Below are 26991 nucleotides of genomic sequence, written 5' to 3'. Positions count from 1 at the left end.
CATGGCAGAGGAGCATGGTGGCACAAAACCATTCATCTCATGGCTGAGAACAAAAGAGAAAAGATCAGGCTCCCACTCTTCCCTTCAAGGACACAGCTTCAGTGACTTCCTCCACTGGGCCTCATGTCTTCAAGTTTCCACCACCTCCCTATAGCACCAAACTCGGGACAAGACCTTTAGCAGAGGGGACTTTGGGGCACCTTTCAGACCCAAAACATAGCAACTGGCAATAAGGGTTTCCTCCTGGGAAAGGATCTGGGGGGATGGGGCAAGAAAGGGAGATATTTTTTACTGCATACAAAGTCTTGTAAGCTCAGTACTTCTTGAATCTTTAAGCTATTAACTCTGGAATAGGATATGATGTCTGTGTAGATCTTCCTACATATCTGTTGATATGTAGAATTCAAAAGTTATTGAGAAAAGAAATAGAAAAGTGGCACAGAGGACAAGTGACTCCTGGGAAGTAGAAAGACAACTCTTTTGTTAACCTATCGTCATGATATACTGAAGTGGCACCTATGGGATATGCTGAGAGAAGGCAGAAAGGAATAATACAACAGAGGGGAGGAAGTGGTGCTTGGGTCCAACATCAGCACAGGAATTTGATTGCTTCCGGGTATAGATTATGATCCAGGTTGAAGTGCACTTGACCTAAGCCTTCTAGGACTGTGACTATGTCTTGGGCTTTGTGCAGTATGCAATAATTAAGAAGCATGCAGCATCAAACATGAGTTTGGGAGAATCACTATCTCCTTCCCCTAACCACTCCATGCATTGAGTCTTCTTGGACCATTCCCTACGAAACTATCATCTCTCTGCATCCCTGGTCCCAAATCCATTACCTTCAAATCTACCTGAAAAACAAGAGTATCACCATTCATCCATTCACTTGGGCTATGAGAATACTTGAAGTCACTATTGATTTTTGTCTCACCTTCATAGGTTCTACTCACGATTTCATTAGAAAAGTCCATTTGCTCCTCTTCCTAACTTATCTCCAATCCCGCCTTTGGCCATTTTCAACTTTTCCATCAGTCTTTAGCAGGACTAGTAAAGAAGCCCCTATTGTGTATCCCCCATTCAGTTATCTGAAAGAACTATCCAGAGTATTTCAGATCACCCCAAGTTCCTTAAAACCTTTTATTGTATGGAATAAAATCCAAATGTCTAAAAATGGCTTCTGACGTTCTGTGTAGTTTAGAACCTACTGCTTCTCTGACCTCATATCTCCCCTTTATCTGCTCCTTGTTCACTACGAGCCATTGTTGTTTTTTTTCCCTTCTCAAAGTCCTTGCACTCAAATGAGCTTTTCTTTTTAGACAGTTCTTCTGACAAGTAATCAAAATGTTGCTTCCTCATTATTTCAGGTCACAATTTTATTTCTTGTGGGGGACTCCCACTAATCTTATTGCTAAAAAAGCAATCTTCCAAAGACTGGTGATGCTAGATTATATTAAACTACTTTATGTCCTGCATAGATTTACCAGAAACTGAAATCATTTTATTTGTATATTTGTTCATGTGACTTTCGTTTGTCTCCACTCAACCCCAAGATAAATTCCTTAAGGGCAGGGACTAAGAATATCTATTATTATGGTATCCCTAAGGGTCAACAGAGAGTGTGGCACATGGTAGACTCTTCACTGATTGATGAACTAATGATTTTGATATAGAGAGTTGACATCAGGTTGTAATTTTGGAGATCACAACCAGAAACTTTAAAGGTATAACTCTGAGCTCTAGACCTAGTGATAGGATAAAAAGTGTCCACCGGCAACCATGCAATCCATTCATCAGGATTGAGTCATCACTGCAGAGTCTGGCTTCAGCATCTGCACTTGAGTTTGTTTGAATTCTAGTTCTAGTCAAAAGATACTTCCATCTAGGATTTACCCATTAGACTGAATAAACCAGTAAGCCCTGGGCTTGCTTTTGTTGTTGTTGTTGTTGTTGTTGTTATTGTTATTTAGTATAGTCATAGGAAATATACAAAGAAAGGAGGAAAATAATTCTCTTGATAGGGTTCAATTTGTTTCATTGTGTATATCAGAATTGCCAAAGTCTCGGCTTGGCACAAGATTCAGGAGGCACCACACTTTGTAGATTCAAACAGCAATTCTTTATTCCCGCTCTCACACCGCCTCCACACAGGTCCAGGGGCAAACACGTTCTCCCGTCTACCCGCACAATTCACCTACTCCACGAGGCTATCTCCAAATCCCATTTTAATCTCACGAGAACTCAACGGGAACAAGCAGCAGGAACACCCTAATCCCAGCAATAATCTTCAACTTCCAACTTCCCTAAAACCCATTATCTTAAACTGGCAACGCCTTAAACTCAAGGAGCCGGTTACTTCCTCAAACCTGATCAGCTCTAAACCCGGATCCGCCTTGGTCCTTGAGCAAGGTCACCTTATTAAAGCATGCATGCAATGTCCCATCGAATGTCCTCTAAGCAGCATGGGGTACGCTTGGCAAGGAAATTTCGATGCGTCATTCCTACTTGGTAATGGCCCTCAGCACAGAATAAATGTGAACTTATTTTAATGCAATGATGCACACACACACAGAGCATGTATTCTATTTAAAATTTAGTTAGAACTAAAAAAAAATATATGTATCACCTAGAATTTCAAACTATTTGTAAGGGTTGTTATAATTTGTAATGCCATTTTTTTAAAGAGATAGATAGAGAGAGAGAGAGAGAGAGAGAGAGAGAGAGAGAGAGAGAGAATTTTAATATTTTTTAGTTTTCGGCGGACACAACATTTTTGTTTGTATGTGGTGCTGAGGATTGAACCCGGGCCACACGGATGCCAGGCGAACGCGCTACCGCTTGAGCCACATCCCCAGCCCTGTAATGCCATTTTAATACTTATAAAATTTTGTAATTTTATCAGAGTCCTTGTTTATACATATTATATGTATTCATTACAAATAACTCCTGTACTAGTTAATATTCTATTTTTAGCTTGCTATTCTACCAGCCAAGAACATTTATCCAAAGCCCATAGACAATGTAGAAATACTAAGATGTTTGAAATATGATTTCGGTTTTCACAAAGTCCTCATTTAAGCTGAGAAAATACACTTACAAAGATGAGGACTTCAATAATGGTTATTCAGGGCAAGGAAACAGGAGAGGGAAGAGAGTGAATAAGTTACTCTGGGATGTGTGGGATGAGTAGGAGTCACTGAAAACTTTCATAAAAGGGATCATAATCACCATGAGGTTACTTCTTTTTCAAAGTAACATGACTATGTATACAAAATATTAACTGTATATGAGTCAACCTCTGGATTATGATTGAGATCATCATACCTATGGAAAAATCAACAGATTTTATTATTGTACTTGGTTACTGCAATTTTCCCAAGAATCAGGAAGTGATTTGTTTTGGTTTTCATTTTTTTTTTTTTCAGGAATGGGGTACCGGGGATTGAACCCAGAGGCAATTTATTACTAAGCCACATCCTCATCCCATTTTTAAATTTTTATTTTTATTTTATGTTTTTATTTAGAGACAGGATCTTGCTAAATTGCTTACAGATTTAGCAAGGGACTTTATGAAATGACCCAGGACATTATTTTTATCTTTCACGGTCACTGCACCAAGACTGATCCTGTACATAAAACGTCTTGAGTGACTATCCCAAACTTTGCTACATAACCTGCTGAGGTTATATTCTAGAGCTAAATAAAATGTTTAAATAACTCCTTAAATGTTATGAATTCTTATTTAATTTCAAAGATTTAAAGAAGTTCACTCTTTTTAGTTAGGATATTGGCTTTAATTGTATTGTTATATTATCATTTCCTATAGTAAATACTTGTGAGGAAACAAATTACTCAAGAATAGGTTAAATAAATTACAATTGCAGCCCCCAAAATGACTAAAAACTGATATTAGCATGGAAATATGTATATGACATATTATTAAATGGAGAAACCTGATTATTAAATATGAAATTTGATCTTATTTTTATTTCAAAGATGAAAGGTATTTGTATGTTTGAATATATGGATTCAAATATATTCATTGTTTTTGCTTTAGATAGTTTACACCCATACACACACGAATACATGTAGCACAGAAGAGACAGAAGGAGAACAAGACAGCGGGAGAAACAGAAATAGAGAAATAGTAATAGATACACTCTCTTCTTTCATTCTCATATTAATTTGGAAAATACACTAGAAACTAAGAACTAGAAGAGCAAAAGAAGTTGGTTAAGAATAATTATTTGGGGGAGATAGGAGCAAAGGTGACTTCATTATTTGCATTTTCTAATTATTTAGTAATTATGTTATCTTTAAAATTTGTGTAGTTAAAACCTCTTTCATACCTAAATTTTAAGTTAGAACAGTTTAATATACAAATTTTCAGTCATTTCTAATGAAGGGTATATTAGCACAATATATTTTTATCTTTAGCCCACAAATAAAACTCACAGTACACTTCCTAACATTGGAAATAAAATTTTGGTACACAGCGAATAAATATCACTCAACAAAACAATTTCTGAATGACTGACTTTAATAAATTATTACATGAAAATGTTCCACCAAAAAGCATACATTAAACATCTCCCCCAATAATCCCTAAAAACATCCTAAATTCAACACTAAGAATTTTGTCTATTGAAATCAACATTATACAGTTACACATAACATACATATTCCAAAATAACAGGAATATAGGGCATTTTAAAATAAAAAAAAACTTAAAAGCCTTCCAATCAAGCATTTAGACGTCATTTTAATATTCTACCAGTTTAGCTAGGATTAAGAGAATTGATAATTGTTTTGTGCAAAATGGAAGCATGTGGGTTTAAATGTCTTTTAATATAACACTACTAAAATCAAAGTAAGGGTTAAATTAGGGATATATATTTCCTGTACTAGTTTATTTTGGGCAGTGATTTTAAATAACATACACTTTCTCTTATTTTGTGAAATCCCTTTTCTTTATTATTTTAGTCCATGACTTAGGATTTAAGAAACTTTATTATTTTTACACATTTTCAATAACAGTGTAAGTACCTAAATAGCTTATTTGAAGGATGGTTCTACAGAAGGCATATACAATTTATAGACATCTAATTACCATTATGTACAACTTGGGCAATAGTGAAAAATATTGGTTTTATTTCAAGTTAAAACAATAAATGGACTCACATTTTCAAAGTGTGTGATGTAAATATAAATTATTGAGATATCATTATTCTATGAATAGCTCATTATCTTTAGGAAAAGCTCTTAAATTTTCATTTATGCTATTTCTGATCTAAAATTGCATTATTATTTATGTTACCATTTTCTTGGTCATTAAGAAACTTAAATTCAATGTAAAGGTTTATTTAATATATTTAAACTTATTCACAAATGATTTCTGAGAAAACTTATTATTTTCAATAATATAACAATATTCATAAAATATATATAAAACAATAATGTTCAAAAATTTCCTATTTTTTTATATTAACATTCTTCAAGTGATCAATTTATTTATTTACTTACTTTGGGGGTTCTGGGGATTGAATTCAGGGACACTTACCCAGTGTGTTACATTCCAGCCCTTTTTATGTTTTATTTAGAGACAGGGTCTCACTAAGTTGCTTAGGGCCTTGCTAAGTTACTGAGACTGGCTTTGAATTCCCTGGCTTTCAACTCCTGTCTCAGCCTTCAGAGTGGCTGGGATTAGAGGCATGGGCCAACTCACTGGGCTGATCAATGCAATGACATAGGCTGATCATTTAATATGAAATCATATGAAATCCTGTAGAATCTTTGTATCTTTAATTTCAATTAAATATTCCTTTATATATTAATGAAAACTTAATAAGTAAATATTTATAAGATTTAATATTTTCTAAGGAAATATGGAATGAATTATACCATTAAATAAAGTTATATTCAAGGGAATATTATCAGGGTTGATTGTTCCCTTTGGATCTTAGAAAGTAAGTAATAGTTTAGTACTACATTTTTACTTAATTCTCCAAACTCAGTATTATTTCTGCTATTCAAGAGGTGATTTCATTCATCTAGTTGATTTCAATACTAGTTGCTATAAACAGAAAATAACATATTATTATAGTAAAACAAAAATCTCTAGACATATTTGAGGGAAATGATTTGCTGGGAATATACAAACATCTCAATTTCTCATTTCATCCTATCTCAGATGTTATTTCCCTAGATGTTGCAAATCTTTTTAGCTCTGAATATCTAGTTCAATACTAGAAACACTTAACGATCTATTCTGGTAGGAATTAAGTTTGGTACTCAGGGGGCCACATGGCTGAATGAGAAGTCCTAAATCCCTTGCTGATAATACATACTACTGGTTATTACTTCAATTTCATGAAGTATTCTAGTTCTAGTAGTATAAAAAGTCTTCTAGTTTTATCTAAGAAATTGTTTACTTACATATGATCCTTCAAAGTGATCCTTGACATCTCATCCTGTACAAACACTACAGAAAGTTTAGTGCTCAGTGTATGAAACCCCCTGCAATTCCTTTTGAAATCTCAAAGCTTGCATTACATAACCTGCTGAGTTTTCTAACACTCTAATATTAGACAAAAAAGGTTTAAGTAACTCCTTAAATCTTATGAATTCCTACTTCATCCTATAGATTTAATTATGTCCATCATCTTAATAGCTAGCAGTTCTTTCTTCAGGAAAAGACAATCTCTGGATACCAATACAAGATTTTAAGCTCTGAAAATTAAAAATGTGCTGATGAATATGGAGGTTTTGATAGATCCTACAATTTCTGAGGTAACATGGACATGTGAAAAACAGTACGAGGGCTCTGCAGCCCATAAGTATGTCTGCATACTCAGATACTTAATCAGTGTGGTCTGGACTCAAGTCTTATGCAAGATGTATGGCAAGTTATTGGTTTTTCAAAGTCTAAGCATTTTTATCTGCAAAAATGAAGCTAATAATACCTATCCTGAATAAGTGTTGTGAAGATGAGATATAACATTTGTAAAGATCTAGCAGAGATGATGTAAGTTCTCTATAAATAGTAACTATTTATTTTCATTCATTGTCTCTGCACTGAATTATTGATTAAAGCAGCATTTCAACTCTGAGACCAGGACAAGTATGAGACTAGTTAATACAAGGATGTGTAGAGAACAAAGAAATGAATAAAAGTTCTTTGGATATTTTTTACAAAGTTACTTTCTCATTTAGCTGTTTTCTAAATACAGACTTTATGTCTGGATTAGTGAAAAGGACAAGTGTCACCTTCATAACTTTTATGGCTTTATTGTAGAAAATTATATGATAATGACCTTGAACTTCTGTGGAATTTCCATAACTAATGTGTAAGTATATCACTACCATGAAATTGCTGTCTTTTGGTATCTGTGAACTAGTAAATAAAGTGATAGAATTTAGAGAGAAAGCTTTCATTATAAAGTGCCTATGATTGTCATTTAAGCCTGGAGTAAAGTATGCACATATTAAATAGTAGGTAAAATTCTTAAATAAATAAAATGTCTCACTGATTACAGTTTTATTGAACAATGGCCTCAATTGACCAAAATTCTAACTTGCACAGTGCATAGGCAACTGCTTTTAGCTAAACATCAGTTTTAGAAGAAATAATATATGCACACTCCCCATCATATATTCATTAAAAAACCTGAATCCAAATGCATGATCATCGACGATTCCAATTATTTCTATGATTAGAGTACCTAGATGGTTTCCTTGTTTTTATTGGGCTTAACATATTTAAATTGCGTGCAGAGGTTAATGAAAGTGATCAAGGAGCATTCCACTTTCAGAATTATCAGGACATATAAAGCTTTATGCATTTTCATAGTAAGAGCAACCTGATTATTAGCTTTTCATTTGAGGCAGTTTATCTACAGTTCAAAAATGCTTTTACTGATTAAAGTCCAAAGTATCTTTTTCATTTTTAACAGAAAGGCCTACCATTTAATTAAAATAGATTTTTCCAACTATAAGTAATTGAATGAATGTTCTAAACCCGTGACTAAAATTGGCAAGTTGGTAAATAAGAACAAGGATTGTCAAAAGACTTTCGAGAACACAGTTCTACTGGGAGGGCTCCATGGAGGAAGTGCCTCGTGGTCAAGAAATGAATGGCGCTTCTTTTGCTTTCGTTCAATTCTTTCCTGTCTTTCTTTCTTTTCCTAAAGGAAAAAAAAAACAGAAAACTATGTATTTAGACACATATGTGAACATTATTTTAAATCAGGCTGCTTGCTGAAGAACAAAATAATCCATTTTAAAATTCTTCTATACTATTTCCTGGCTTAACTGGTTATAAAGGAACAGAAGCTAGGGAATATTGCTACTATATCTGTATACTATCAAAAGGTGTTTATGTCACACCATCTTTGTAAATATTAAACATGATGATATTAAAATTTCTGCAAAATGGGAAAAACACACCTATAATTCTATAGCTGAAAAACAATAATTTTTAGAAGCTGGTGATTACTTTCTGAGAACAGATGCTCAGAAGTAAATTTATTGGATGGAAAACTTGCATGTGCCAGCATAGCAAGAGATCCTCCATATTTTTTACCAATAAATGAAAGTTCAATTTTCATATTTCAATTTTCAATATTTCTTAATTGAACTTAAGTATATATTCAAACATTTCTATAGTGGTTGAGTGAATTTTCTGTCTGATTATTTGGCCCATCTAACTGTATGGGCACTGGGGCCCTTCATTTTAATACTTTGTGTATTTTCAAATAAATATTATCTTTTCATCAAATATTTTATCAATATTTTTGCAGGCCAAGTCAGTGTTACCATTGTTAGCCCTTAACTTTACAAAAAAAAGGCATCAATAAATATTGCAACCATAGAAAATAATTTAAAGGGTAATGTCTTCAAAACTCAAACACAGTTAAAGAAAAGGAAATATGACCAATATTTCTGAAATTCTCTGAATCTGGTCCCCATCATATCTTTCTCTCCCCCTTATTCCACTGAATTCATCATTACTCTGAATTTGATGCTTATCATTTGATGCTTATATCACATTCTAACATACGTCAGGTTGTGAGGTAACATATAGGTCTATTATTCTATTAGCACAATGCTGCCTCGATTTCTGTTTATTCAGTCAATCGTAAACACGGATAGCTCTTTCTGTGGGTCAAGTATAAAGTGATTATAAAATCCAAACACACAGATATTGATCCTGATAAGCTTCAAAATGTACAGATAATGAACAAGTAAATACACAACACCTAATTCCAAATTGTATGAATTTCTATGAAATATAAAAATAAGTATTATGATAAAGAATAAAAGAGAGCACTTACTTTGAAAGGAAAGGGGATTTAGGGAAAGTCACTTAGAAGTGAGACCAAACTTGGTTAGATAAAGGAGAGGGGAGCCAAAGAGAATAAAAAAGGGAGATGAACAACATCGTATGGAGCTTTGCAGGCCATGTCAGTGTTTAGAACTTAGGTTAAAAAAAAAAATGCAACAAGTGACTGGGAGAGGGAGGGCTGGAGCTGGAGGTAGGAGGAAGAGGAGTAAACAGCCATGTAGCAGACTGAGAGTTTTGGAAAATGGGGACAGGAAAGCAAACGTTAGATTGGCTAGAAGCACTGGAAAACCTATGACTTTCCAAGCATGATCTTGGTTTAGTGATGGAGACAGAGACAAGACTGGAATGGATGAGGCTGAAAAGGGTTAGTAGCATTGTGGAAGTGGTGCAAAACTTTAACAGTTTAGACATGAAGAAAAGCAGAAAATGGGGGACCAGAGCTGGGCTGAAATGCCAAGCTGAGAGCTGATTTTTTATTTACGATTACATATCCTACCACATAATGGGAATATTGCAGAGGGTAGAAAGAATGCTGCTTCGCAAAGGAGTGTAAGTGTAAGTTTGTATTTTATTGCTTGACTGAGGAAGAGTTCAGTTTCATATTATTTTGGAAATGTTATCTTTCACATTTTTGCCTTTTTATCATACCAGATGAATTATAGAACTGTTATTTCACTGCACATATTATCTTCAACGAAACAGCTGAGTTTCTGGGGATTAGTATGAAAACTGAACATTTATCTCCCTATACCTAATGTTAATAACCTTGGTCTTTCCACTCATTATCTCTCCACTTCTTTACTTCTTGCTAACACTACAAAGTTTGGTGGTTTCTTCCTACTGGTGATTTCCTCATATTCCTCAAAGAGAAGCAAGATCAAAGAAACCCTTGGAAAACCCTGCCTCTGCAGATTGATAGCTTAGGAAGAGAGGCATTGTGATAAGTTATCTATGCATCTTTCATCAGTACATACATGGGTGAATAAATGTCTCAAGAACAATTAGGTGATGCAAAATCCATGCACATACTATTATTCACACACAGAAAAAGACATGAAGAGAGGTATGAATGAGGTGGTCCTTTTCAGTCTTTAACATCCATGTCTTGGCACCATGTCATAGAATGTTTGCATGCTTCCTAATCCTACTAAAGCAAAGAGGAAACTTCCTTTCAGAATCTTAATTGAGAAAGGAAAAGATGGAGTCCAAACATCCTTAGTCATTTTAGTACTTTAGAGAGAGGTAGATCATCCTCCTAGGTGGGGGTAAAACAGTGACCAGTCTGTGTTCACAGAAATTGACTGAATGAGCCCTTTTTTGGGGGAGGGGGGGCGGGTGTCTATTCCATTTAATATGAAATGGTGAGGAGAAAAACTTGAGAAAAGTCTGATCTTAATTAGTAGGGTGCTGAAAAGCTGAGACAGGATATAGGCAATTATTTTTCTTAATATCAATGAATACGATGAAAATGAGCAAGTGACTAAATAGTACAGTCAAACATCAAAAATAGTGTTGACTAATCATCACTTAATCATTGTCCATTTTCTAGGAAATACAGAGATAAAACTAAAAACTGAAACTTTTACATTTACTTACTGTGCTACTAGCAGTTAGTATACATCTTCTTAATATAAAAGGACTTTAAACATCTTTGAGAACAATGCACAAGAATTTAACCTAAGGAAGCCACCAGGAAACACCACCTTCCTCATTCAGATATCAAATCAATTTCAATCACTTTATTACTACTTCTCTGCATGGAATTATCATAAAGTGGAACAAAAGTCAACACATAATGATAAATTCTATTGGTTCCTTAAAAATGGGATCACACTGTATTACATCGGGGAGAGCTGATAACTTTATAACCACATGACAAGGTTAAGTGTTTCTATCTGAGTGCAGTTTTGTTCCATTTTCTTAAGTCTTCATTTGGGTACTTACAGGAGAGTTCTAAAGTTTTCTTTATATCAGTCTTGCATATTTCTTAAGTTTATTCCTAAGTGTCTTTTATCCTATCATCAAAAGCTAACTTTGATCTCATGTCTCTGTAACTACTGTTGATTCTAAAAGTTTACATGAAAAAATAAACAAGATAGTCAGAAATACTGTGAGAGAAGAACCAAATATTTGAGCTTATTCCAGACAAATATTTAGACATATGAAGCTTATTAATAAGATACATATATGGAACAGAAAGTCAAGAAACAGACCCTCAAATATGGGAATTGATCAGATAATAGATAGCAACTCTAATCAGTGGCAAAAATTGGGGTACTCTGTAAAAGATTAGTTGGAATAAATAAAGTTGGGATCATATTTATCACCATGCATCAGAATAAAGTCTAGGTAGAACAAATGTTAAGACATTAAGATATTAAAGTCATCAGATGAAAATATGAGAGAACTTTGATTAACCTCAAATTACGGAAAACATCTTTTCAACTATGCTTAAAATCCAGAAGTCAAAAAAAAAAAAAAAAAGATAAGTCTGGGACCCAAATATAAACTTAAATTCTTTGTGGCTTAAAAATACTATAAGGAAAGTTGGGAAGCCAACAATAGAGTGGGAAAAATATTTGCATCTTATATCAGAAATGATTAGCAAATTTCCCTAATACATATAAAAGCTTCTATAAATCAATAAGAAAAAGACCAAAAATCTAACAGAAATTTGTACTGTCCATGAAGTGATGATTTACAGAAGAAAAATATAAAAGTGACCCTTCTATAAATGAAAACATGTTCAAGTTTAATCAGAGAAATACAAATAAAAAAGACCCATGGTGACATTTCTTAACTAGCAGAAGAATTTGAAAAGAGTAACATAGGCAGGTATGGTGGCATACCCCTGTAATCCCAGAGGCTTGGGAAGCTGAGGCAGGAGGATTCCAGAGTTCAAAGCCAGCCTCAGCAACTTAATAAGGCCTCTACATAAAATACAAAAAAGGGGCTGTTGGCTGTGGCTCAGTGGTCAAACGCCCTTGGACTCACTCCCTAGTACACCCCTTGCACCCCAGTAGCAAAAACCCCTAAACAAACAAAAAGAGCATCATTGAAATTCTACTAGATAGAATGTGGAGAATTTTAAATTTTTTACTGACACATCAGGTGAATGTGTAATTGTTCATAAAACTGTGTTTCCTTCATTCAGTAAGTACTATCCATGAGAATACATTAGCTATTAAAATCATTATCTATTAAAATTGATTAATAAAATAATCTTTTACATTTTAAAATAAAAAACTGTATTTAGTTTGATATAAACAAAAAGCAACTTTCATAACAGAAAGTAAGTTGAAACCAACTATATTAAAATCCAGCTAGATACTATTCCTTCTAAACCTCAAACTTACTGTCTTTCATTTAAAAACAAATAAGACTTTCTTCTTGACATTATCAGAAATAAAAATAAATAAACAAAAAGAATAAAAAATGGAATAACTTCCTCACCCATTAGTGTTATTATGTGTCATAATCAATTTTCACCTAAAATAACCTGAATGGGAGTGACTGGTAAAAGACTGAATATGGGAATGCAGTGACGCAGAAAGTGTAACTGGAGTTTCAGCCTGGGTGCTTTAGGAAGCAGTGGAAGCATTAACAAAAATGATAAATAGAAGAAGGAGAGAATGGAGTCAACAAGGCAGTTCCAGGAGAAACAGTCAACAGGTATGGGGTACAAGGATTTAGGAAGAGAAAAGGCACAGAAAGGGCATTTAAAAAACACCAGTGGTTTAACAAATACCTACCAGCCATTTTTCATATTCATTGATAGCTTGTTTATCTTTATCTTTTTTCTCAGCTCTTTTCAGTTCTTCCTTCCTTTTCTCATTTATTTTCTCTTTTTCCTTTTGCTTGAAAAAAGCTTCCTTTTTTTCATTCCTATGTAGGATGATATAATACACCAGAAGTTAAAGGAGAATAAATAGATAATAAAGATTCCCTAAAACAGCCCTGGCAAAGAATGAGATTGAGAGGCATTAGTACATATCAAGAGCTACAGTTTAAATGGGTGGTGTCCCCCAAAAGCTCAGATGTGAGACAATGCAAACAAGTTTAGAGGTGAAATGATTGGGTTGGGGAGCCTTAATTTAATCAGAGAATTAACCCCCTTGACAGGGATTAACTGTTAGTAACTGTAGGCAGATAGGGTGTGGCTAGAGGAGGTGGGTCATTGTGGGTGTGCCTCTGGGGTTTTCTATTTGTCCCTGGTGAGGAGAGCTCTCTTTTTCTAGGTGTTTCTTGGTGGCCACTTCCTGCTTCTTCTACCACACTCTTCTCCCAGGATGTTCTGCCTCACCTTGGGCTTCAAAGAAGGGAGTCAGACTCCCATGAGACCCAAAATAAACTTTTCCTCCATTAATTGTTCTTGTCAGGTCTTTTTGGTCATTGAAGCAAAAAAAGCTCACTAAAATATTAAGTAAATAAATTTTAGAAAAGCCTTAAGTGTCATTAAATCTATCAGAAGATTTTTTTTTAAATTTTAGATTACCATTTTTCAACAGCAGTTAAATTATCTTTCTTTTTCTCAGCAACAGTTTCTTCTTCTTTCTGTTTCTTTGCTCTTTCATATTCTTTCTCCTTTTTAGTTTTCTCTTTAAGATACTCCATTTTTTTCTCTTTCCATTTTTCAAAAGCCTGAAAAGAGTTCAGAATGAATTTCTTACTAAGAATATTATAAAATAAGCAAAAACATGGTGAAGCATTGATTTTGGTTTCATATGTTTAAAGATAACTAAGAAAGGTATTTAAAGCTTGTGAATACCTGTAGGGCTTCTCCTTTCCTCACAGCATTTTCTTCCTCAGTTTTCTTCTTGTTTTTCTCCTCAAGCCTCTTTTTGGCAGCTATTTTCTTGGCCTCCTTTTCTTTCATGGCCTTCCAGGCCTCAAATGATGCTAATGCTTCTTCTCTCTTAGCAGCTTTTTTCTATTTTGGAAAAAATAATAGGTATACAGGTAATGTAGGAGTAGACACACAAATCTTAACATACATACATATACAAATATATGTATATTTCTCTTTAATTCCCAGATAATCATCACATAAAGATATTAAGTTCCAAAGTAGATAATTTATTTAGGATGGTTCAGGCAATTTATTTCCCAAAATATCCAAGCCAGGAGTGGTGGCACACACCTATAATCCCAGCAACTTGGGAGGTTGAGGTGAGAGAACTGAAGATTTAAGGCCAGCCTCAGCAACTTAATGAGACCCTGTCTCAAAAACAGGGGGGGGGGGGGGGCTGAAAACATCCTTTTTCTAAAAACATTTCTCAGAAACTAACTTAATATTAGAAGCAGGAAAATTATTATTTCTGGAAATGCACAAAGTAAGTGCTATCGAAATAAACTCTAATCGGTTAAGGGGTATTATAAAAATGTTCAGTCAAAAAATTCTGGAAAATTATAGGCTTATAAATAAGGGGAAGGTAAATAGGCCAAGTCATATAGTAAGAACAGATTTTTGGTTTGAATGATATCAAGACATACCACATTAACATATTCTAAATGTTGAAAATATGCCAGACTGGAAAATACGTATGTGATGGTTATTACAACAAGGATATTATCACATAATATCCAATAGTTGACTTAGAATAGTATCATTAAATGACATAAAACTTATCATGGAGGAAACTCAACTAAGAAGTAAAGTACTGTGCAGCTACAGTGTGAAGGGCTACAGTACTGCCCACAGCTGTGTAATTCCCCCAATGTGGGGACAGGTACACAGCCCAGAGACAGAGGTCTGCTCATACAGACGGATTTGTCATAGTGCTGTTCAATTTGAAAACATCTCTCTTAATCAGTTTTAGTATTGAGCAGACAATGAAGGGGTTTTTCAGAGTTTTTACTTTAGAAGACAGGAAAGAGCTGAGCATTGTGGCCTATTAGGCAAGAGTGAGAGGAAGAGATTGAAAGTTCAGGAGGGACTGGAACAAGAGTCCAGCTTGGGTCCACAGGATGGAACGTGGGTCAAGAACTCAGGTAGAGTCTTGAAGACACACCTAAAATTCAAGAGCGAAAAGAGGAAAACTAAAGATAGATGTCTGAAGACCCTTTGAATTCTTGGCTAACTGATGTCAATTTTTAAAAGTGAATTAGATGGTTACAAACAGTAAGAAGTTCAAAATTAGTTATGCCATATCTATCCTAAGCATAATAAATAAAATAAAAATCTGTCTGTATATAAAAAGTTCTATTTATGACCAACTAAAATTATATAAAGTACCAGAGAAATAAAATCAGAAATCAAGTCTTTTATATACAACGTATTTCAACATTTAAAAAACATTTGATTTAGAAACATTCACAGATACTTTACTGACATAACAGTCCAGAACATTTTCGACTTCTTTATTTCACAAATACCTGTTCATTTTGGATTCTTAAGTTTTCACTTTCAATCCTTTTTATTCTGTGCATTTCATGAAGATATACATTTTTCTTTTCCAACCACTCCTGTTAGAATAAAGAAAAGGTTCTATGCTATTCAAGTATACCAAATGAATTAGAAATCTTAACTATATTCAAAATATTTGACAAAGCTTTAAAAACCAAAACATAAAGTTCATAAATTTTAAACTGGTATCATTTTTCTTTTTCCTAATAAAACTTGAGGATATTCAAGAAAATTACTACTAACAATATTATCTTCAAATATTTAATATAGTGGCCAAATATATCAAAAGTTTTCCTCAAAATTACTTGCACCATTTCATAAAGTATACTCTTCTGTATAACAAACAAAAAAGTGACTCTTACTGAAACTGAAAAAAATTGAGAAAATCTTTTTTCTGTGTAAATTAACAATATTTCTGAAGAGGAACTACTTTTGTTCATAAACAATATTAAATTTTAGGATGAGAAAGGATAAAACATATATCTTATAATATTTTGGCTTTTGTTATATTTCTATAAATTATTATGGTTTCTCCTCTTAGAAATGACAATGATCATCTTTTAAAAGAAAAAAAAGCACAGAAACTAATAATTGAGTAAACTAGCTTTGGTTTGCTTAAGTATTTTAAAGGAAACTTTCCTCTGCCCCAAATTAAGTATCAAACCATACTTTTCGGGGACTGGGAGTGCAACTTAGTGGTAGAGGGCACAATAAGCATTTGTGAGGCCCTGCGTTCAACCTCAAGCACACAAATCAAAAATTATAAGACCGAAACAAGAACAACATCACCACCACCAAAGCATCAAAACTTCTGGTAAAGTCTTTTCATTCTTTGATATGGAAATTATTAATTCTTTTTACCTGATAAACAGCTGCCCTTATGTTATCTGCTCTGTCAGGTTCTAAACTCTGCTTTTGGTCCAAGACTTTCAAAGTCCCCAGATAGTGAGAAGAGGTAGTTGCTGATGGACTTCTCCTTATAGAACTGGATTTCTTTAAAAACTCAGAGGTCATTAATCTGAAAAATTTCAAATGAATCAAGATAAAGTATTTCAATTGCGATTGATAGAAGAGAGATCTATTAGAATACATGCACCTATATTTCAAAACTATTGTAATTTATTTAATACGTTATAATTACTTTCATAATGATATAGCTAAAAAGTAGTTTCTTTCTTAGTGTACGAAGAGTGCTATTCAATCTGACTTAAACTTTATAACTTTAAGTGATATCATTTTAAGCTGTACTTTTTAGGTGTTTACAATTAAAAGCTTTCAAAAAAAAATACGGGGTCGAGGTGCTGGGGATGTGGCTCAAGCAGTAGCACGCTCGCCTGGCATGCGCAGGTCGCTGGGTTCGATCCTCAGCACCACATAAAAATAAAATGTTGTGTCCACCAAAACTAAAAAATAAGTATTAAAAAAATTCTCTCTTTCTCACTCTCTCTTAAAAAACAAAAACAAAAACAAAAACAAACAAAAAAAACCACGGGGGCTAGGGCTGTGGCTCAGTGGTAGAGCTTTTGCCTTGCCCTTGTGAGGCACTGGGTTGGATCCTCAGCACCACATAAAAATAAATAAATAAAATAAAGATATTGTGTCCATCGACAACTAAAAGATTTTTAAAAATGGGTCATATCTCAAGTTATACAGAGAAAATAATATTAACAAAGTGGGTTTTAAGCATTTTTTAACAATTTCTTATAATACTTTCTATTACATAAACCATTCTAAATATAAAGTTAGAAAATATAGTATCCTCTGTCAGGGGTTAGGAGACAATCGGGGCAACCTGTGGCTTGATACATAAAGCTGAATGCACCACAGATCTGTTCCTGCATTTATGTATGGGCAAGTCCTGCTTTCCTGCTACGGGGAAGAACTGAGCAGTTAACAACAGGGACTGAACTGCCTACAGTGTCTAAAAAAAGTACCTAATAGCCATGTACCTAAGTTGGCTGGCCCTGCTCTACTTGACTAATTATAATCATAATCTGAATAAAAGATGCAGAAGGTTTTGATTAGCACAGAGAAGTTAGCAATAGTCATCAGCAGCAATACATATGAACCTGTATCAATTCTTGTCACTGTAGTCCATAAAACCCACTTAGTCCATAAAATCCAGAGACTTTAGGTACAATTTTTTATGTGTTAGACAAAGATACTTATAGAGAAGAATAATGCTGGACTTCAGCTTTACTATCACTTTATATCTAATATCTTGGCAAAAACAGAAGAAGCTCTATTCTAAGAGCCATGCAATGACATTAAGGAAGAAGAAAAATGTCCTTTGAGGGAAGATCCTGGAGAACGAATGTATTATGTATATTCCAGGCTTTAAAACAATCAGGAATAGATGTAAACATTTTATTATTTTTATTATTTGCTATAAAAGAATATAATCCACTGTAGGGATTAATAATGAAGTATCTATTCCAATCATCTGAGAGGTGAAAAAAATTAAGAGAAAATCCACAATGCCAAATCAAATTTACCTTATAAAATTTAAATTTAAATGAGTCTTGCTGGAATGGAAACCCAAGAATGAGGTATGTTGATGACTTAATTACCTGCCACCTGCACTGGATGCTCTGTTGTTTGTGGACTTTTTATTCTTCATATTTTTATCTTCGATCACCTTCTGTTAAATAGAAGATTTAATCATTTTAATAATCCATAGGTGGATTATTCACCATAACAATCACGGTTAGGCTTAGAGATGAAACTGTTAGTAAAGCAATACTTTTTATGCATCTATCATGTGTCAAGCACAGAAGGTATTGGGTACAAAGCTGTGAATGAAAGGCCTTCAGGGATACTAACTTTCAGAGAGGAGTGACTGGCCATAATCATAAACAAATGTGACTCACGAAGGAGGTGAAAGTGGGACAATAACAGAGTGACTAGAGAGGGGCTGAGGGGCTGCTGTAATGCTGATTAGAGACTGATGAGGAAAGGGCTCACGTGATGATCTGTGGGATAAAAGGAGAAGTGCTTAGAGCTCCAGAGTGATTTTTGAAAAACACAAGAAGTCAGTGGTACTGAAGCCTGGGGAATGGCGGGGGGAGTGGAGGAACACGTGGTCAGAGAAGACTCACGTGAAATCATTAGGTGGTGGTGAGGAGTTTTGGTTTAATTCTCATGATGGGGATCCAACAAAGATACTTTAACAAGGGGGTGATTAGACTCAAACCTAAGAAAGTTCACTTAGTAGAGACTGAGAATAAAGCCAAGAGTCTAGCCAAAAAAATATGTTATAATTTTACTTGTTATACCAATAAGCATGTAAATTGATTATTCTAATTTATAATTGCTTCTATTAGGCATTTCAAGGGCTCCACCTATAAGCTGTACACTATTTAAATTTTTTTTTTTTTTTTTTTTTTTAGTTTTTGATACTAGGGATTGAACCCAGAGGTACTTTACCATTGGGTCACATCCATAGCCCTTTTTATTTTGAGATAGGTTCTTACTAAGTTGCTTAAGACCTTGCTAAATCACTAAGGCTGGCCTCAAACTTGCAGTTCTCTAGCCTCAGCCTCTCTAGTAGCTGGGCTTACAAGTGTACCCTCATTGCACCTGGCTAAGACTATCTCTTTTGGTTTTTGGTATGAGGGATTGAACCCAGGGGTGCTTAACCACCAAGCCATGTCTCTAGCTCTTTTTTTTAAAATATTTTATTAGAGAGAGGGAGACAGGATCTCACTGAGTTGCTCAGGAACTCACTAAATTGCTGAGGCTGGGTTTGAACTAGCAATCCTCCTGCCTCAGCCTACTGAGTCACTGGGATTATACAAGTGTGCCACTATGCCCAGCTAAGACCATCCTTTCTTTTAAGAAAAAAAAAATTTCTATTTACACAGATGGGTGGGTGGGTGCTAGCAGTAAAATAAGAACATGGATATGAATACATTTCTAACTCGGCAGTAGTTTTTTTCTAGGGAAGGCAGCTAAGGACAATATACTTGGAACGTGACTTAAGATCCTTTCCCATACATTTAATTTTAAAAAACCCTATATATTATGAAAGTCCTGTTCAGTCACTAGTGTTCTGCCAGAACTACTTTCCTCCCCTAGTAATGTAAGCATTGCTGCTAGCAAACTGCAGTAATAAGAGATAAACACTAAACTCAGGAGAAATAAAGAGTAAAAATGCTATACTATTCATTTTAAAAGTATAGTACTTTGGTACAATTAATTGTAGGAACAAGTAATTCTGTGTGCCATAAATCTGTTTCTCAAGATTTTAATAATAATGTTCCTTATGATAACTTTAATAATAATGTCCCTCATAATTCTGTGTGCCATAAATCTGTTTCTCAAGATTTTAATAATAATGTTTAAAAAAGCTTTCATTATCTCAAAAATCTCAAAAATTGTTCCAGATAGCTATATTTTTTATAATGGGAAGACTTATAGAAACATATACAGTTATAGGTATTTCTGAGATACTATAAAGTACATTATGACCATACCACTATTGATTTTTAATAGAACACTGGGTTTCATTATACTAATTGAAAATCTTTCTTGAAGATAAAGTTCTACTGAATTAAGTGGGAAGCATTTGACAACATCATGTTGCTATCAAAAGATGAGTTTCCCACAAGTAATACAGAAGTATAGAACACAGAAGACACAACACTTTCAAGCCCTTTTTCAAGTTCCAAGCTGTAGCACAAAAGAGATAAGTTTGTAGAAATACCTTTGCAGATTCTGTTGTGTTGGTATGAGACTGAAATAGCAAGGGATCCATTGTCGAGTCACCATCTGTCACCAGGTCAGCCTTTTCCTTTTCTTCTTCAAGGCTGTCAGCAGGCACTTGAATTTCCTGGGGTTTCTCAAGTTCAGCAGTAACACAGTTTATCATATCTGAATTCTCTTCATTTTCATTTAATTTCAAGGAATTATGGTTTTCAGGAAATTCTCCATTCTGATCTATTTTGAGAAGAATAACAACACTAAAATCTTCTCCTCAATTAAGAGTAGATAAGCAGATGCTATACCTTCCTTTAAATGAAGATTGTATATAACATCTTTTTTCCTTTTTTTTTATTTTTTATTTTTTTAATTTTTTGTGCTGGGGATTGAACTCAGGCCTGAAGCATGCTAGGCAGGTGCTCTATCATTGAGCCACATCCCCAGTCCTATGTACTCTTTTTTCTTGCAAAATAAAATATGAAAAAAATGATCATAATGATATTTTCCCCCAAAGTGTTCTACGAAAAAAAAATGTCTACTCTTCATCTAATGAAACACTTAACAAAACTAAATACTCTGAATAAACAGCATAGTCATAATTATAATGGAATCACTACCCCAAACCGACACACATCAAAAAAACTAGTTGATATATAAACCAAGTAACTGAGATGGCAACATCTGTTCAGTTCTAAAGCCTGTGTGCTCTTGGCTGGAACAACAAACTGTGAAAACAGGAGGCACATATCTGCATGCCACTGCAGTTACTAGCATCACAGGTTAGCTGTATACATGCAGAGAGAACCAAGAGTGAATGTAATTTTATGCAGAGAATAAAGCCAGTCCAGTTAGGTTCAGGCCCACCAGGATGCAGTGCTGCAGTGCGCCGACCCATACCCAAGGGCACCAAGGGTAGGTCTATTCCTTATTCCCTCAGTACTCCCAGGGACAGGTTCAGGGGGATGTCAGGAGGGGACTTGGTTGTTCTTTTATAGAATTGTGTCTTTTATTCAGATTCTACCACATTTCAGGATGCTTGACAGAAAGAAATCAGTGTTCTCTGTAGGGATCACCAACTTTCATTTCTACCAGGATCTACCTGCAGGCCCAAACTGTATTTTCATCATTAAAAGTCTTAATTCTAGGGCTTTCATTATGGCCCTTTTTCCCCTTTGAACTTATTTAGAGGTAAATGGGTTTTAAAATCCCATTATCATTACAGTCATATATTCACATGAAAAGCGCACATGATTCAATTCATTACTGGGTTCTTTGGAGAAACAAACAAGAACTTTGGAGCCAAAGATTCCACCTCTGGCTCCAGCACTGACCTTGGCTATGTTTCCCAATGTCTGCACCTCAGTTTCTCTCCTCTGTAAAATGACAAAAATTATACTACATAGTAAGCACCTAATAAATGTTAGTTATGCCTCCCAGTCCTAGAAACAGCTGTGACTTTTAGCTCTCATTAAGCCCTAAGAAAACAAACCACATTCACAACTTACACCTCACATTTACTACGTGCTTACTATGGTACTGTTCAAGGCTTTACATGTATTATTATTATTACTTACACCTCACAACCACCCTATAAGGTAGATATTATTATTATCCACACTTTAAAAAAACACTATACAAAGTCAGAGAGGCTTGTTACTTTGCTCATGTAGAGGTGCTACATTCAAACCAAGGTTAAACCTTGGAAGTCCACCTAGCCATTATGTATACTATATAGACCACTGCAGCAATGTGCATAGTATAATAATTCACTTTAAGTGATCATTCCATTTGTGCCTAGAAGTAGGCCAGTGCCAGTGGCTAAATTGTACTCTATCATTTAATTTTCACAATAGTCTTTTTTTTAATATCTTTAATTAATTATTATTATTTTTTAAATGTGGTGCTGAGGCTTGAACCCAGGACCTCGCCTGTGCTAGAGGGGCGCTCTACCACTGAGCCACAACCCCAGCCCCACAATAGTCTTTTGAGACAGGCAAGATTTAGGGAAACTAAGGCACTGAGTGATTACTTCTGCACTTAAAGTCATACAGTCAACTATGCAGTCAGGATTGAAAAACCAGGGAAACACAAATATATATTTTCCCTGTAATTGTGAAAAGTATCATTTTTCTTACAGTGTCCTAAACAACACAGAGTTCATAAATAATACACATTAGTTAGAATGTAATTACCTTCTATAGATGCTTTTCCCTCAGGTGCTAGTGAAAAAGAATTTCCAAGACTTTCTTTAAGAGCTGATGACGATAAACTTGATAACAATGGATCCTGTTTAATAAAAAAATGTATTTAACATGTAAGTTTCACTCCGAGTATTTATGGACATCATAGCATTATTAAAACCATCTTATAACTTTGGAATCTGCATTATTAGAAGTTTGTTGCTGAAACCTCAAAAAGCATTAAGCCTTCATAGTGGGACATGAAGCAGGAGCATGGGAGGAATAGATGAACTCTAGGTAGGGTAGAGGGGTTGGAGGGGAAGGGAGAGGGCATGGGGTTATTAATGATGATGGAATGTGATGATCATTACTATCCAAAGTACATGTATGAAGACACAAATTGGTGTGAATATACTATGTGTATATGAAAAATTGTGCTCTACATATGTAATAAGAATTATAATGCATTCTGCTGTCATATATAAATTTAAAAATTACATAAAAAAGCATAAGCCACTAGAGGTAAAAATGCTTCCCTTGGTGTTTGGGTCAGTAAAAGGGGTCACTAAAAGAGTCATTGTAGCTCTGTATCAAAATGTTATGTCTAAATTTGTTTTTAGCAATTTTTAAAACTCCTGCTCTTCTAAAATCAAATCTATTATGTATTTTTAAGGTAAAGATTTGATCCTGATGTCTCTTTCTCCAATATTCTTTTCAAGGACAGTATCAAGACAAAAGAAAAATCTTTAGTTTCTTCTTCTTCATTTATTTGTTTATTTATTTATTTATTTATTTATTTATTTATTTGGTACTTGAGATTGAACCCATGGCCCTCAACCAATGAGCCTTTTTGTTGTTGTTGTTTAGGCCCTTGCTAAGTTGCTAAGGCTGGCTTTGAACTCATGATCCTCCTGTCTCAGTCTCCCAGGCTGCTAGGATTACAGATGCGTGCCACCGTGCCTGGTAAATTTTAGTTTCAAACAATTATTACTAGTAGTCCAAATGAAAGCAACCTATAAAACCAAGTAGACAGCTACTTCCAAATATTACAGGTGAAAAATGTACATAAATTTCAAGCACATGAACTTTACTCAAAATCTGAAAAGAAATCATTATATTGTGTTCCAAAACCCCCAATTCTCTACAGAATAAACTAGCCTAAAGGTGATGATATTATAATGTAAGAATTTTATTTTTGTTGCATAAATAGCAATATTCTTTCCTTCAATATTTTATGAGCACATAGGAAATTATATATCAAAAGCAATAAGAAGAAAACATTTGGGAAAATGTCAGAAGGGCTGAGATGCTAGAGTCCATCTTGAAAGACAAAGTTACACTTGAAGAGATTTGCACATTTGTAGCTTTGGGATTTATGGTATATCTCAACCTGTAGAGTTCAAGTGGTAGAAGGCTACAGACTTAGTAGCCTGGCTTGAGAGCCCAGAAGAGTCAATACATTTGAGGAGGAAGTAGGCTTGGAATCTGCAGAATTCTTTTAAAACCTTTGGCTCATCTATACATGGCATACAGAAGACCTCAGAAGACCTCAGAAGATCTTACGAAACCACAGAAGCTAGAAATTGGAAGAACTGAGCAGGAATTCCTACTGATATCTACTGAAAGGGAGAAAGAAGTAAAAACTTGTATCTAGACACAATATCTACTTACCAGAATATATGCTCACAGGCACACAATGCACTCTAGAATCTCTACGACACATTATTCATAATATCCTGTATTCTATTAAAAGTCACTAAGCAGATGAAGAAAGAAGACAACAACATAGACTCATGAAGGCAAAAAAGAAAATAAAATAAGACAGAAAAAAACAATAGTAAAAAGAAACCAATCTTGAGATAACCTGACTGTTGAAATTATCAAAGACTTTAAAGTAGTTATTATAAGATTGTTCAAGAACTTTAAGGAAAATGTATGAATGACAGCTGAACAGATGGGGATCACAGAGATGTAGAAAATACAAAAATACCCATGAAAACTCTAGAGTTAAACTCTGTAATAACTGAAATAAAAATTAACTGGAGAGACTTAACAGCAGATCAGAGATGGAAGAATACATCAGTGAACTTGGAGAAATGCAAGTTTCAATTTCATCAGTGAATTTGCAGAAATGCAAATTCAATCTGGAAAACAAGTGGAAAAAAAGATTAAAGAAACAGGAAAAAGATTAAAGACACATAGAACTTCTGAGATCAGTGAGATTCATCAAAAAAGTTCAATGTATGCATATACAATTGTAGCCCCAAAAGGAAAGAAAAGGAAAATAATGTAGCAAAATTTAAAAAAGAAGAAGAAGAAAGAAAAAAAACCAACTTCCCATCATGGCAGGTATTAGCTTGTAGATCCTAAAAGCTCAACTAACCTCACACAGAAAATATAAAGAAATCAGACTTACGTGTTTATAATCAAACTGTTGTAATTCAAAGAAAAACAAATCTTGAAAGAAAATAATACTGAAAACAGGCAGAAAATAATACTGAAAACAGGTAGAAACTCCTATATTTTATATAGGAGTATAATAAAATGAGTGACTGTTGATTTCTTGACAGATACAGGAGGGGCCAGGAACAATGGAAACTGATAAAGAGGTAGGGGTCAAAGAAAGGAACTATCTCGGTCAAAATGTTCAACTAATTCATCCTTCAAAAATAAAGATAAAATAAGCACTTTCAAGGTAGGCACAGGCTGAGAAAACCTATCACTGACCAATCTGCCCTTCAGGAAAAAAAAAATAAAAACATTAAATGGAAATAACATGAAGTGATAATCTGGATATATAGGAAGGAAGAAGAGCCTCAGAATCACTATATAAAAGAAAATTATAAATATTCATTCTTAACTTCTTTTAATTCTTTGAAAATCTAAGATACAAAGTTTAAAAGCCTCATTAGTGAAAATTATAACATGACATTGTGGGAATTGTGTCATGTAGACATAGTATCCATGCCAAAGGCAGCACAATAGACGAGGCACTACAAGGAACTGAACTGTTACGAGGCTTCTATATGGAATGTGAAATACAGAACCAACTCCATAGTGCAAACAGGGACAGTTTAAAGTTCAACAGAGCTGAGCATATGCTCCTGTGATCCCAGTGACTCAGGAACTGAAGTTCAAGACCAGCCTCTGCAATTTAGTGAGGCCCTGTCGAAAATACAAAAGGGCCAGGAATATATCATGGTGGGTTCAATTCCCAGTATAATAAATAAATAAATAAATAAATAATAAATAAATAAATGGAAAATAAAAACACAAATAAATGGCAGAAGGGAGTAACAGACGAATAACATAACAAACCAAAGAGAAAACAAACTGTAACAAACTGGTCTTAAATCCAACTGCATCAGTGTTTATGTTAAAAGCAAATGGAGAAAACACTCATAAATTGACACAACACCAGAATTAAAATGCATAGATTCTCAGATTTGATTTAAAAAAAAATGTGACTCAAACTGTTATTATAAGACATTCACTTAAAGTAATCAGTAAGGATAGAGAAGATATGAGTGATACTACAACCACCTTAATCAAACTGAAATTGTAAAATATTATATCCTATACCTGAAAAACAAGTGTACTTTGCTAATACAAACGGCACTTAACACAGGATACACTTAGGCTGGGCCATTACCAACTCTTAACAATCTGAAATCATATAAGATATATTCTTTGGACCACAATAAATCTAGAGAAGACCCAAATATTTGGGAAAAATGATGATTCGTCACAAAATAACCAATAGGTTAAAGAAAATCATGATGGAAAGAAAGGACATTGAAAAAGTAAGATGTTCAGCTGTATAAAAAAAAATGTATAGATTTCAGTGGTTTTCAGAGGACTCAAGACTTAAAAATCAAAGAGAAAATTTTCAAACATAAACAAATCAGCCTGTGCTTAAACAAATTAAACAAATTGAAGAAAATAAAGAGAAGAAATAAAAATTGACAATTAGCCCAACTGAAACCAAACTATAGAGAAAATTAACAAAGCCAAAATTGGTTCTTTGAAAAGTTTCATAAAGCTAAACAATGCCTACCAACATTGAAAAAGAAAGATAAAAATCATAAATTAAATGTCAGAAATAAAAGATGAAATGATATGATGACCCCTGATCTTAAAAATGACAGGGGACTATCAAGAAAAAGCATGTTTATAAATTTAACATGTCAGGTGAAATAGACAAATTTATTTAAAAAAAAATTACCAAACTGATGAAAAATCTCAATACCAATATATCTATAAAAAATAAAATTTAATGCAAAGAAATTTCTATGCCCAGATCATTTAACTGGTGACTCTTTTTCCTCAAGGATTCTTACCAAATTTAGAAAATAAAGGGT

At 34.1% G+C, this 26991-nt stretch overlaps 1 protein-coding gene across 9 annotated transcripts in view; it reads right to left on the bottom strand.

The window, feature by feature from the left end:
* Window positions 1–4522: 4522 nt before the first annotated feature.
* Window positions 4523–26991, bottom strand: part of Map9 (microtubule associated protein 9) — a 33364-nt gene continuing 10895 nt past the window's right edge. For all 9 annotated transcript variants that reach the window (XM_078021982.1, XM_078021983.1, XM_021730268.3 and 6 more), the window contains 9 exons: window positions 22643–22736; window positions 20455–20687; window positions 18320–18390; window positions 16611–16767; window positions 15719–15808; window positions 14112–14273; window positions 13839–13984; window positions 13096–13228; window positions 4523–8183 (listed from right to left, as the gene is read on the bottom strand). In XM_078021982.1, the coding sequence (XP_077878108.1) occupies window positions 8061–8183; window positions 13096–13228; window positions 13839–13984; window positions 14112–14273; window positions 15719–15808; window positions 16611–16767; window positions 18320–18390; window positions 20455–20687; window positions 22643–22736 (1209 nt within the window). In that variant the 3' untranslated portion in view covers window positions 4523–8060. The remainder of the gene's footprint in view (window positions 8184–13095; window positions 13229–13838; window positions 13985–14111; window positions 14274–15718; window positions 15809–16610; window positions 16768–18319; window positions 18391–20454; window positions 20688–22642; window positions 22737–26991) is intronic.

Source organism: Ictidomys tridecemlineatus, chromosome 9, assembly GCF_052094955.1.
Source record: "Ictidomys tridecemlineatus isolate mIctTri1 chromosome 9, mIctTri1.hap1, whole genome shotgun sequence".
Taxonomy (NCBI): domain Eukaryota; kingdom Metazoa; phylum Chordata; class Mammalia; order Rodentia; family Sciuridae; genus Ictidomys; species Ictidomys tridecemlineatus.
Note: the sequence above shows the minus strand (reverse complement) of the source record. Positions and strands in the feature narration are given on the sequence as shown.